At 49.2% G+C, this 14,293-nt stretch overlaps 1 protein-coding gene across 1 annotated transcript in view; it reads left to right on the top strand.

The window, feature by feature from the left end:
* Nucleotides 1-3,989: 3,989 nt before the first annotated feature.
* The window catches only part of LOC144792209 (putative cation-transporting ATPase 13A4), a 325,411-nt gene continuing 315,107 nt past the window's right edge, over nt 3,990-14,293 (top strand). Inside the window, exon 1 of the mRNA XM_078667110.1 lies at nt 3,990-4,218. Coding sequence (XP_078523236.1) covers nt 4,156-4,218 — 63 coding nt within the window. The 5' untranslated portion in view covers nt 3,990-4,155. The remainder of the gene's footprint in view (nt 4,219-14,293) is intronic.

Below are 14,293 nucleotides of genomic sequence, written 5' to 3'. Positions count from 1 at the left end.
TCTTTGCTGTTGTGTGCGTTGTTGTTGATGCATTCCTTGAAAGAGGTTCTTTTGGCTGATCGGATGAGCTGGAGGTGTTTGTGTCTGGCATTCATGAGGGCTGTGTGGTTGTCTGGTGTCTGGTCATTGTGCCATTGCTTCGCGAGTCTTCTGCTGGTGTGCTTGGAGTTCTGGAGGTCGGTGTTGAACCAGATGGCTCTCGTGTTAGTGCACCTGTTGGGGGGTTTCCTGACCGGGGCAATGGTGTTGGCGCAGTCGTCGATCCATTGTCTGAAGTTAATCAAAAGCACAGGTGCACCATAAAACAAACAGTTTTTCAATAGTCACTTAGTAAATATAAATGTTCAGCAAGTCCGTTTTGTTTAAGATGATTTATTTTTCAACAAAGTGATAATAGAACAGCCGACGCGTTTCGTCCCAGCCGGGACTTCTTCAGGGCAATAGAAAATTCAATGTCCAGAATATGATGTCAAAACCAGAAAGTGATGTCGGAACCAGCTGTGTGGCAGACCGCTCTGTCAATCCCTATTTCCAATAAAAATGGTCAGTATCCATATGGATGTTCAAGAGATGGTTCAATCATGAAGGATCATGTATACACGGGTCTTGGTACCAAATACTATAAATATAGTATCCAAGTCTAGAGGATAAAATGATTAAACATCCAATTCTTCACGCGTAAATAAATATCCGGTGCACCAAATATTCGATGTGCACTATAATCTATGGATGACCAAGTGCCCCTTATAGCGGATATCCTGCCATCAAAAGAAGTATATTCGCGGTTCCACCTCCGTAGTTTTCGGAGAAGAAAAAGAAAGCGGGAAATAGCCGCCCAAACGAAAGGTCCCCTCAGTGTGTATAACGCCTGATGGATGACCATCAGGCGTTATACACACTGAGGGGACCTTTCGTTTGGGCGGCTATTTCCTGCTTTCTTTTTCTTCTCCGAGAACTACGGAGGTGGAACCACGAATATACTTCTTTTGATGGCAGGATATCCACTATAAGGGGCACTTGGTCATCCATAGATTATAGTGCACATCGAATATTTGGTGCACCGGATATTTATTTACGCGTGAAGAATTGGATGTTTAATCATTTTATCCTCTAGACTTGGATACTATATTTATAGTATTTGGTACCAAGACCCGTGTATACATGATCCTTCATGATTGAACCATCTCTTGAACATCCATATGGATACTGACCATTTTTATTGGAAATAGGGATTGACAGAGCGGTCTGCCACACAGCTGGTTCCGACATCACTTTCTGGTTTTGACATCATATTCTGGACATTGAATTTTCTATTGCCCTGAAGAAGTCCCGGCTGGGACGAAACGCGTCGGCTGTTCTATTATCACTTTGTTGAAAAATAAATCATCTTAAACAAAACGGACTTGCTGAACATTTATATTTACTAAGTGACTATTGAAAAACTGTTTGTTTTATGGTGCACCTGTGCTTTTGATTAACTCTTGTTTTAGTTCTGTCTGAACTGGCATTGTGTTGGCGGGTGTCATATCAGTGTGCACATGATCCCCACCTAAGGGTTAAAATAAGGGGAATTTTCTCACATAAGTGGCATATTTTTGTATCAGGTGCATTAGTTTCAAGGTTCCGCCATCCATCATGCTTTAAAAACCATTGTCTGAAGTTGTGGGCTGCTGTGTCTGTCTCGGGGGGCTCTGGCGGAGGGTCTCGGGCGAGTGTAGTGATGAGCAGGTCTGTAATTCTGATGCATCTGTTGGGCCAGAAGTCAAACATTGCTGAAGGCGTGTCGCTAGCATGATGCAACTCCAGCAATGCTTGTTGAGGCCTATACTTATTGTACTGCGTCACTCTTTACGCCTGCTTTAAGCAGGCGTAAGGTTTTGACGCAGTGGCGTCATAGAAGTGACACAGTGAAATCTTTTCACTCTGTCACTTTTACGAGGCTTTCCTGCATGGGAACGCCCACCCTGCATACATTATACCTCACGCAGGTATACTGTGATGCAGGGTTTTACAACGTGATGCATCTCCCTAGATGCGTCACGTTGTAAATGTGTCGCAACGTGGTGCTTTGTTTACATCGCGGCTGCGTCACAAAAGAGACACGACGGCAGTGCAAAAGTGTCGCGAGGGGCTTGTAAATCTGCCCCATAGAATGTTAAATATGGCGCAGTCCTGCCCTCTCCCTTTCACAGCGCAGCTCGGTGTCTTGCTGCGTTGCGTGGAGGTTTGATCAATCTGGGCCTGTGAATATACTCTGGGGATTCTAGGCTTGTGCTGCCTGTGCTTATTTACAGATATAAGTTCTACTCCTGTCTAAAGGGCTCCTGCCAGATGCACCCAGGGTTCCTGCAACAGGCACACACAGGGCGCCCAGGGCTCCCTCCACAGGCATGCCCAGGGTTTCTGCAACAGGCACACACAGGGCGCCCAGGGCTCCCTCCACAGGCACGCCCAGGGCTCCTGCAACAGGCACACACAGGACAGCCAGGGCTCCCTCCACAGGCATGCCCAGGGCTCCTGCAACAGGCCCTCACAGGATGCCCAGGGCTTCCTCCAAAGGCAGATCCTGTGCTCCTGCAATAGACACACACAGGACACCCAGGGCTCTCTCCACAGGCACACCAAGCCTCCTGCAACAGGTACACACAGGGCACCTAGGGCTCCCTCCACAGGCACGCCCAGGGCTCCGGCAACACGTACACACAGGGCACCCTCCACAGGCACGCCCAGGGTTTCGGAAACAGGCACACACAGTGCACCCAGAGCTCCCTCCACAGGCATGCCCAGGGTTCCTGCAACATGCACACACAGGGCACCCTAAGCTCCCTCCAGAGGCATGCCCAGGGTTCCTGCAACAGGTACACACAGGGCACCCAGAGCTCCCTCCACTGGCATGCCCAGGGCTCCTGCAACAGGCACACACAGGGCACCCTAGGCTCCCTCCACTGGCATGCACAGAGCTATGTCACAGGCACACACAGGGCTCCTGCAACACCCATACACAGTCTCTCTCTAAAGGAACACACCAGGCACACACGGTCCCCTCTACGGGCACATACGGGGCACCCAGTGCTGCCTCCACAGGCAAGCACAGGGTTTTTGTAACAGCCATATGCAGGTCTCTCTCTAAAGGCACCCACCGGGCGCACCGGGTCCCCTCTACAGGCACATACAGGGTGCACAGGCCATACACATGTATCTCTCTAAAGGCACACATAGGGCTCCCAAAGGGCCCCTCCACAGTCACGCAGAGGGCTCCTGCAACAGCCATACAGGCTCTCTCTACTAACAGAGCAGAGCTCTGTCACAGGCACTCAGAGATCCTGCAGCACGCTCACAGGAAGGCTCCCTCAGGCAGGCACAGGGCTTCCTCCGCAGGCGCACACAGGGCTCAGGCGCACACAGGGCTCCCTGAGGTACGCACAGGGCTCCCTCAGGTGCTCACAGGACTCGCTCCACAGGCGCACACAGGGCTCAGGTGCACACAGAGCTCCCTCAGACATGCACAGGGCTCCCTCCGCAGGCACACACAGTGCTCAGGTGCACACAGGGCTCAGGTGCACACAGGGCTCCATCTACAGGCACACACAGGGCACCCTCCACAGGCACACATGGCTCAGGTACACACATGGCTCCCTCGGACATGCACCGGGCGCTGTCACAGACATGCACAGGATCACTCTACAGGTGCATATAGAGCTCACTCCAGAGGAGCACACAGGGCTCAGGTAAACACAGGTCTCCCTCTACAGGCACGCACATGCCCTCTTTATAGACGCACACAGGGATCCCTCCACAGGCACAGGGCTAAGTCTACAGGCACTCTCAGGGCACCCAAGGCTCCCTCCACAGGCTCACAGGGCTCAGATACACACAGGGCTTCGTCTACAGGCGCACACAGGGTTCTGTCACAGGGACATAAAGGGCGCCCAGGGCTACCTCCAGACGCGCACACAGGGAGTGGAGAAGCCCTGTGTCTGGGAGGAGTTGGAGGCGCCAGGAGTTGTCATTAATTCGGACGGTGTGAGCTCGGAAAATAAAAGCGATCAGGGGCGTGGAAAGGACACTCATTAACCCCGGCGGAGGAGCGGAGAGACTTCTATCCTGAGCCCGGCGTCTCCCAGGCAGCGGGGAGAGGGCAGCGGCACCCCCGGGATGGAGAGGGACCCCGAGAAGCACCGCCATGCCCTGCTCAACCAAGGGGAGGAGAACGAGATGGTAAGAGCGGAGTCTAGGCACTGTGTTACCCTCTCTGCGGAGTCTAGGCGCTGTGTCACCCTCTCTGCAGAGTCTAGGCGCTGTGTCACCCTCTCTGCGGAGTCTAGGCGCTGTGTCACCCTCTCTGCCTCTCTAGGCGCTGTGTCACCCTCTCTGCGGAGTCTAGGCGCTGTGTCACCCTCTCTGCGGAGTCTAGGCGCTGTGTCACCCTTTCTGCGGAGTCTAGGCGCTGTGTCACCCTTTCTGCGGAGTCTAGGCGCTGTGTCACCCTCTCTGCCGGAGTCTAGGCGCTGTGTCACCCTCTCTGCCTCTCTTGGCGCCGGAGTCTTGACGCTGTGTCACCCTCTCTGCCTTTCTCGGCGCTAGGACATTCTTCAGGCGCTGCACCTGTCCCCCAGATGCCCCGGGAGGGCTCTGCTAGGTGGGCGCCCACTGTTACAGTTCATTTTCATTGGGGGTATTATGTGCCCCCCCCCCCCCCCCCCCATCACGAGCCGAGTCCCAGGCACGTCCAGGGTCACCGAAATGCTAAAGCTATTTTCATGTAGCGTTTGAAAGTTTGAATTCAGCCTATTTCTAAGCGCTGCTATTAATGGCTTTGAAAGATGCACAGGGAAAAATAATGATTTGCCCAGGATCACACAGATTTAGTGAAGTGTTGACTATCTTAAAATGCAAAATGCCCTCTCTAAATATTACTTTAATTTGGGAATAGGTTAAAAAAAGGGGGTCAGATTTAACTCAACGTTTCCAATTACGTCATGTAGGATCAGAAATGATAATATCCCCCACCCGCAATCATTTTACGACTTTGAAGGAGCTCTAAGGGTACCAAATGTCTCCATGTCAGCAGGATCCCTGTATTCCAGTCCCAGGCGTTGCATTTAGAAAGGCTTGCTCTCAGACGCTGTAGTCCAGTTGTTTCAGTTGAAATGAACACGACTACCGCTCCCAGAATGCACCAGATTGTTATTGAAAACCCAGCACTGGAAAATGATGATTCATTGTGTCGCAGAGTCAGTTGGTAACTTGAACAAAGTTGTTTTTAGGGTGTCCTTCCCGAAAAACAAGATGAATCTTTTGAGCAATATAGTTCATTTTCCGTGGACTGAAGAATTCTTTACTCGGATGTCTGAGAATCTATTTCTAGCCGGGGCCGGCTACAGAGCGGTGAGACCGGTGCAGCTGCACACATTGCTTGGTTTAAGGGGGCGCTGTATCTAGAAATAAGTTATGGTTTAAAAACACCTGCTGCAGAGTTCCTTGTGTGTCCAGCAGTTTTCAGGCAACAATTAAAATGTCAAGATACCTCTGGCGATCAATGCTCCTGCTGGAGAGAGATCAGGGTTGTTTGTCTTATGGAAAAGTGGTGCAGAGGGTTAATGCGCCTGCTGCAAAGAGCGCGCACCGCGCAGATCACTGAACCGTGTTTTATGTGGATAGGTCAATGCGTTACTGATTGTGTTTATTTATTAACTAATAGTTTTGGTTAAGTGTGTGATTACCCTAGGGTGTCCTTGCGCTAACGAACTAATAAACTATGAACACTAACTCGTACACTCAATTGTTCAAAGTGGAGCTTGTGTGAATAAATGGGTTTTCAGAACCCATGAAGTTTTAAAAGGTCCGGCTGCAGGTGTAACTCGGGTGTCAGTCTAGTCCACACCTGGGCTCCGAGTGTACCTGGGAGAAGTTAGCCTGGCATATGATGTCCACTATTCTAGTGGGCACCTTGCACCAGTCTAATCGACCCTTATTGATGGTGGTTCTAAAGTAAACCTTATAGGAAGCTATCCTAGTGGTAGCATGGACCAGCAGTCAATAGGCTGAGACTTCAGAGAGCATGTGAAGCTAGTTGTTTTACCAATTATAATCCCTTGAATACCAAATGAAAGGACACCACACAAGGTATATATCAAATATAGATGTGTTTATTCTAAACACAACCCCTCTGCACTCTTTTTGAGGTCAGAGGTAAAAGCACAGTACAAGTTACTTAATTAGCATACGATAAGTTGCACAGTATACGTTTTGCCCTAGGGGCCTCACAAACCATATACTAAAATAATGGTATAAGAACCACGTCTGGAATAGAAAGTAGGCCTAGGGCCTAGGGAATCGCTGGGGCTACACTCAACAGCCAAAGTTTAGGAAGTAGGAGGCCCACGGGAGACGCGTGCAGTGTCTAAACACAGCTGCGAGTTACCATTAACTTTCTATGGGAAATGTAGAAGTTACAAAGTTACTGTTTAAGGGCACTTCCGGATGGACTACGACAAAACCCCTTTAGACTAGCATACTTCGAGAGTCAAGACCCACGGGAGCACCGGAGTACTCGTGTTACCTCAGCCAGGGAAGTCGGGTGCATATGTGCCTTTTGGTGTCGGGTTTCGTCGTCGTTTTCAATGGAGATCTGCAAAGAAGTGCTGCAGGCGACCAGAGGAAGAGTGTCCGGGTGGATCCAAGGGTGGATCGAAGATCTGAAGAACCTGAGAGCAGAGGGGACAGAGTCTGGGTCACTAGCCAGTGACCAGGAAGGAACCAGGAAGGAACCAGACGATGTTGCGGTGATCTCAGGTGAAGAGGTGAAGCTTGTCTCTGCAGCCACGAGGTCCAGGAGGTGTCGACGACAACCAGGAGCTGGATTTGAGCTGTCCCACAAAGGATCGAGTTGACTGTGGTGTCAGTATCCGGATTGGACCCAACAAGCCTTGGCAAACGCAATACACGCAGAAGATGAAGATTGGCTTCGGTGCAGACCAGCAAGGTCTGTGGTGCTTCTCCTTTGCAGGGAAGCTGGAGCAAGCAGGAAAGAAATTTAGAATTCAAAGGAAGTCTTCAGGGGGACTCACTAGCCAAGAGGCTAGGAACCGGGATGACACGTCGAGCTGAAATGCAAGAGCGGGCCTCAAGGGACACTCGTGGAGTGCGGAGGGCTGAGCTTAGTGCAAATGGTGCTCGGGTCTAGGGCTTCTCATACCCCAATGCACTACTGCGAGTTAACCTCGGGAGTCGATGCAGTTAGCAAAATGCAGGATGAGCTCCGGTTCCACGTATCTCGTGTCCGCCACGGGTCTCAGCTTTGCTGGGATCGTCGAGCAGGGTCAGAGATGTCTGGAAGTCCATGTCCTGTGTCGCAGAGTCTTCAAGTTCCGGCAGGAGCATCGACAAAGCAGACCGGCAAGTTACTGGTGGTGCCTGTTTGCACATGCTGGTCACTCCTTGACCACAAGGGAGATGTCTTCTGTCTTCCAGTCGAAATGGAACGTCGAAGGTCCAGGATATGTGTTTCAAAGATTTGTCCAGGGTAATCTAAAGTCCTAGGTACACAGCTCCTATACTTATACTAAGTTTAGAGGTTGGACTACCTGAAATGTCCCTCCTATGCGTGGACCTGAGAAGGGGGTGCTTACACCCCTTTCCCTTTGTCTAGTTTCACGTAAGAGCGGGGCTGGAGTGCCCCAGCAACTGGTTTGAACCTGGCTATGCATTGAGCACCTTGTGTGCCCCAGGCAGTGTCTGAAATGCATTCACTGAATGCAGCCCTCCCTGCCCCAATACACATAAGCCTGTCTGGGGAGGTGCTAGCACCTCCTTGGACAGGAAACCTATTATCCAGGCCTCCTCTGCTGGAGTTTCGTCCAGCAGCAGGAGGTCAGACTCGTGTCTGTGGCAGCAGCATCCATTTTGTGATGCTGAGGCTCTATTTAACTTTAAGGGGGTAAAGCAGTAACATACATGTCTTTTCCCTCTAGAAGGGTGGAATGCTACCCCCCAACAGAACTGGCGGGGGGGGGTAGTATTCCAAAGTGTTTAACACCTTACACAACATGTTTCGATAAAGCCAAACCAAAGTTAGCATTAACCGCAAGGATTATAATGTACTTAATAGTATATGGTATGGCTATATCATAGAACAGCTAGAAGGAGATGGTTCGGAAAGCTGCAGAGGGGCTCAGCTCATGCTAGGGCACCCTCTCACATAAAACCAAGCACTCTGCCTCCAGGATTGATAAGGCCTGCCATAGGAGTGGCTTATGGGTTACTATGTGTTTATATATAAGGTAGATATAGGTATACTATATCTAAGTAAGGGGTGATTACACCACCTTACCCAGGCTGTGTGAACAGACCTGTGGTGTCAGTTTGGAGGGCCAGCCAAGGGTGGCATAATGCATGCTGCAGCCCCTGGTAGGCCTTGGATGCACCTATGCCCTGGGTACCTATGGTAAACTATACAGGGACTCACAAAGGTGACACAATACCCAATCTGGTATGTACCTAAAGTACATGATATCAATTTAGAGAGAGAACAGTTAGGCTGTGGTCCTGATTAACAGGGCCACAGTCAGTCTAAAGTAAAAAAAAAACAGAGAATCACAGCAAAAAGTGGGGGTGACCATAGAAAGCAGACCCTACTCTCCTACCCCCCCCCGCCACAAACGCAGGGACATTAAACTAACCTTGACCAGTTGAGTCTTCATGTTCTAAGTGGAAATATCTGGATAGTCCATCTGCATTTGCATGGTCAGTCCCGGGTCTATGTTCCACTGTAAAGTCCATCCCCTGTAGGGAAATGGACCACCTGAGTAGTTTGGGATTTTCACCCATCGTCTGATTTTGCCACAAGAGGGGCTTATGGTCAGTCTGAATCTTGAAGTGAGTACCAAACAAGTATGGCCTCAGCTTCTTCAGTGCCCAAACCACAGCAAAGGCCTCCCTCTCAATAGCTGACCAACGTTTCTCTCTAGGGGTCAGCCTTCTGCTAATAAAAGCTACTGGCTGGTCTTGGCCATCTTTATTCCATTGTGATAGCACAGCCCCTACCCCCAACTCAGATGCATCTGTTTGAACAATGAATTCTTTGGAGTACTCTGGATTTTGCAGAATTGGTGCAGTGCACATGGCCTACTTTAGGTCATCAAATGCCTTTTGACAGCTTACTGTCCACTGAACTTTCTTTGGCATTTTCTTGGAAGTTAAGTCATTAAGGGGTGTCACAATGGAACCATACCCCTTGACAAATTTCCTGTAGTACCCAGTCAGGCCCAAGAAAGCTCTGACCTGTGTCTGGGTGGTCGGAGCAGTCCAGTCCTTTATGGTCTGGATCCTGCTCTCCAATGGTTGAACCTGACCTCCACCTACAAGGTGGCCCAGGTATACAACCTGACTCATCCCTGTCTGGCACTTGGTAGCCTTGATAGTTAGGCATGCCTTTTGCAGGGCCTCCAAAACATTTTTCAGGTGGATCAGGTGATCTTCCCAGGTGGAGCTAAAGACAGCAATATCATCAAGATAAGCTGCACAGTAGTCATCCAGGCCTTTGAGGACTTGGTTCACTAACCTTTGAAATGTGGCAGGTGCATTTTTCAGACCAAAGGGCATTACCACAAATTGATAATTTCCACCAGGGGTTTAAAATGCTGTCTTTGGGTTTGCAGAATCAGATAGTCTAATCTGCCAGAAGCCAGCTGTCAGGTCAAATGTACTCAAAAACTTGGCAGATGCCAATCTGTCTATGAGTTCATCTGCCCTGGGTATTGAATGGGCACCTGTCCTAGTGACAGCATTGAGACCTCTGTAATCCACGCTAAACCTCATCTCTCTTTTACCATCTTGGGTGTGAGGTTTAGGCACCAGGACTACTGGACTGGCCCAAGGGCTCTCTGAGGGCTCAATGACTCCCAATTCCAACATCTTTTGGACCTCTGTTCTGATACAGTCCCTGACATGATCAGGTTGCCTGTAAATCTGACTTTTAACCCCTCCCATACTCATGACGAGCTGAGCTCGTCATGAGCCACGGTTCTAATGTGCTCATGACGAGCAAAGCTCGTCATGACCGTTAGAACGCTCACACGCGAGGCTAATTCCCCTGCTGTGCTGGGCGTTCTAAGGAACGGGCCTGGTCATGACGAGCTCAGTTCGTCATGAGCACACGAGAACCGTGGCTCAAGCTCATCATGAGCACCGGGGCGCTGTGCGTGTCCCCCGCCCCCCAGCACAGCAGGGGAATCTGCCCCGCAGTGAAGGGGTTAACAGGCAGACTGTCCCCAGTGTCCACTTCATGAGTGCACCAGGTAGTCTTACTTGGAGTCAGTGAAAACATATGTCTGTAGGCCTGCACAACTTGTCTACAGTCCCTCTGCTGCTGATTAGTGAGGCTGCCTGCCAAGGCTACACCATCAACTGATCCATCATCAGGGTTCTGAGAGAGCAGGTCTGGGAGAGGGTCACTCTCTTCCTCCTGTCCTTTATCAGTAGACATGAGAAAGCCCATGTCAGCCCTGTCAAGATATGGTTTCAGTCTGTTGACATGAAGCACCCTGTGGGGGCTCCTGGGAGTTCCAAGATCAACCAAATAGGTTACTTCTCCCTTCTGTTCAACAATAGTGTGGGGTCCACTCCACTTGTCTTAGAGAGCTGCTGGGGCCACTGGCTCCAACACCCACACTTTCTGCCCTGGCTGGTAAACAGTCAGCACAGCCTTTTGGTCATGCCATGCTTTTTGTAATTCCTGACTGGCCTCAAGGTTTTTGGATGCCTTTTTCATGTACTCAGCCATCCTGGAGCGGAGACCAGGTACATAGTCCACAATGTCCTGTTTGGGAACTTTGAGAGGTAACTCCCATCCTTCCTTCACCAGACAAAGGAGTCCTCTTACAAGATGCCCAAACAAAAGTTCAAAAGGGCTGTAGCCAACCCCTTTTTGTGGGACCTCTCTATAAGCAAACAAAAGGCAGGGCAGGAGGATGTCCCATCTCCGCCTGAGCTTTTCAGGGAAACCCCTAATCATGCCCTTTAAGGTCTTGTTGAATCTTTCAACTAGACCATTGCATTGTGGGTGAAAGGGTGTGGTGAACTTATAGTTCACTCCATACTCCTTCCACATTGCAGTCAGGTAACTAGATATGAAGTTTGCACCTCTGTCTGATACAAACTCCTTAGGAAAGCCCCCTCTTGAGAACACTCCCAAAAGAGCTCTTGCCACAACAGGTGCTGTAGTGGTCCTAAGTGGGATGGCTTCTGGGTATCTGGTGGCATGATCCACCACCACCAGGATAAACCTGTGCCCAGATGCTGTTTGGAGATCCATTGGTCCAACAATGTCAATCCCCACAGGTTCAGAGGGAACCCCCACCACAGGTAGTGGTATAAGGGTGGCCTTTGTTGTGCCACCTGATTTGCCACTGGCTTGGCAGGTGACACATGAGCGACAAAACTCATTTGTGTCTTCTGACATGTGAGGCCAGTGAAAGTGAGGGACAAGCCTGTCCCAAGTCTTGTTCTGGCCAAGATGTCCTGCAAGGGGAATATCATGGGCTAGTGTCAAAAGGAAGCCCCTGAATGCGAAAGGTATGACCAACCTCCTGGAAGCACCAGGCTTGGGGTCTCTAGCCTCTGAATACAGGAGCCCTTCTTCCCAATAAGTCTTATGGGTTCCACTAGCATTCCCAACAGCCTCAGCAGCAGCTTGCTGTCCGAGGGGTTCAAGAGAAGGGCAGTCCAACTGCGACTGCCTCAGATCTGCCCTTGAAGGTCCCCCTGTCCCAAGAAACTCAACCTGATCAGGTTCTAAGACAGTTCCTTCTTGGGTCCCGAAATCAGCTTCCTCAGAAGGCTGATCCTCATTCTGAGGCAAGGGGGAAGACACTGCCTTAACCCTACTGCTTTTCCTCCTGGTAGGCAACTAGTCCATTATTCCAGAATCCAGTGCCTGTTCAGTGTTGCAATTTTTGACCTGTGACCTGGTCACAGCAAGGCCATGTGCTGAGATTCCTAACATTTCTGCATGGGTCCTATACTCCACTTCAGCCCAGGCGGAAGATTCTAGGTCATTGCCAAGCAAACATTCTACAGGGAAGTCTGAGCTAACAACAACCTTCTTTAGGCCAGTTACCCCTCCCCAGGAGAAATTAACAACTGCCATACTTTGTTGGCATTGTACTAGGTAATTCTCCCCTAGCATGATCTGTCCAGGGTTCACAAAGCTGGGTGTCACCATTGTGACACTAGCACATGTGTCCCTGTTGGCCTGAGCCACTTTATCATTAATTAAAGGAGTCTGTCTCTCCTTGCCCAAGTTAATGGGACTCACAGTAGAGGACATGGGTATGTCCACATCACAGATCAGGACAGCTTGAGTTGATATCCTGACTCTGCCAGAATCCATCTCAGTTCCCACGGTTAACCCTACTACACCCTTCTGTTGAGAACCACCACTATTAGCTATGCTAGGGGGAACAGTTGCCTTAGGGGCAATGGTTTAAACAAGGGGGGTTTTACCGAATATAGTCACTAGGGACCTGGGTGCTGTATGATACAAAATAAGGGGTCCCAGTGAAAAAGTATTAAAAGTACACAAGCAAACACTTTCTGAATTTTTTTTGAACAAGAACAAATCTCAAACAAGTACTTCAACACACTGTTATTTAATCACAATGTGCTTATTCATGTCACATATAACAGATTAATAACACAATTGTCATAGTGCCCCAGGGAAGGGAAGGGTAGGAGAAGGTGTTTGTGTAAGAAGGGAGGGATGTGCAAGGTAGGTCATAGTGCAAACAATAGTATCAGTACATAATTCATGAGAAACCGATACACCTGGCTTCAGAGCACTGAGCCAGTAGAATAGGGGAGCAACTAATGCTCAACAATTAAAAGAAAACCATGCTATTGACGCTAATATTTAATATTTATAATGATGGTTGCGTCAACTGGTGTGTAATGGTAGCCGTTGACGTTTCTACACCAAGACTACAGTGGTAGGTATACGTCACACCTTAAAGCGGGGTCTTCATCAGGACAAAAGAGACCCGGGGGAACACAGATTTCTCTGTGAAAATTGAGGTAAAATGTGTATTACTGTTTACAGTGATAAACAAATATATATTTTTTGGTTAAAAACGCGCTGAAGGGCGCCACTACACAATCAAATGAAAAGAAGATTTAATCACCATGGAAAGTTGGGCTGTTGATCTCACAACACGGGCAGGAGAACGAAAACAGGGTACATCAAGGTATCCAAATAAAATTTCAGGGATCAATATATATTGGATCCGTTAATTCACTTGTGAATTCAGAGGTCAATAAGATGCCAATGTGGTCATCAGAGTTCTGCAGAGGAAAACAAAGGCCAGGAGGGACATATACATTGTGACCTTAAACTGCAAACTCAACAAACAGTTCAGACATTGTGGCTGACCTGAGGCTGCAATGGACTGTTACTTACATATTTACAAAGCTGGCTCAGACCTTAACACCATAGGACGTAGTTATTCCATCCTAGGTTTTCCATCACTATAAAAACACAAACAGGAAAAAACTATAGCTGTAAATAGTCTGGGACCAACTCATAATCTCATTGTACAAGTGTCACCAATTCACGACTTACATGCACGGGTCAGAGGAGATGTATCCGTGCCTCATCAAGTTGAATTAGCCGCAGCAGCTGTATTCATATACTAAAAAATAACAATAATGGGGCGATTAGGGGATTGATCATAAGTCACCCAGTGTATGTTGATAACTACACCACAGATGTGTGCCCAGTTCGTACCTAACTGCACCGGCAATTGCTCGTCTCCGTTGTTCAATTGCGCAAGTCCAATTGCAGAGGAAGCTGTAACCGCTGCCGTGGTAATCGTGCTCCACAAACAATAATGGGGGTAAGTAAGTGGGGAATCCCAAGTCCACCAGTGTACATAGACAGCTTGGTAATCATGACCGCCACACCTGGGTGCCTTGTACATACCTAACTGCACATGAAAACACCTTCGCTGTTTGCTGGCGACGGCCCAAAACCGGAGGGGATGTATCCGTCCCTCAACAGGTGAATTTGTACTCTAAAGAGACAATAGTGCCTGCGATTAGAGATTAATTCGCATTTCACACAGTTTGTCACCGTGCTCAAACCCGTCTGTCTCAGAGCTCAAAACCGTCGCAACCCAGTACCCAATTCTTACCTTAAAGGCGCTAAAGAATCGTTCTCGCGGGTTGCCCGATTCGTGTCTCACAACAACAAACGGCACTGAGTTAGCCGGAAAGACGTGCGCACTGAGGTCATGTGAGT

The sequence above is a fragment of the Lissotriton helveticus genome, chromosome 11, assembly GCF_964261635.1.
Source record: "Lissotriton helveticus chromosome 11, aLisHel1.1, whole genome shotgun sequence".
NCBI lineage: Eukaryota > Metazoa > Chordata > Amphibia > Caudata > Salamandridae > Lissotriton > Lissotriton helveticus.
Note: the sequence above shows the minus strand (reverse complement) of the source record. Positions and strands in the feature narration are given on the sequence as shown.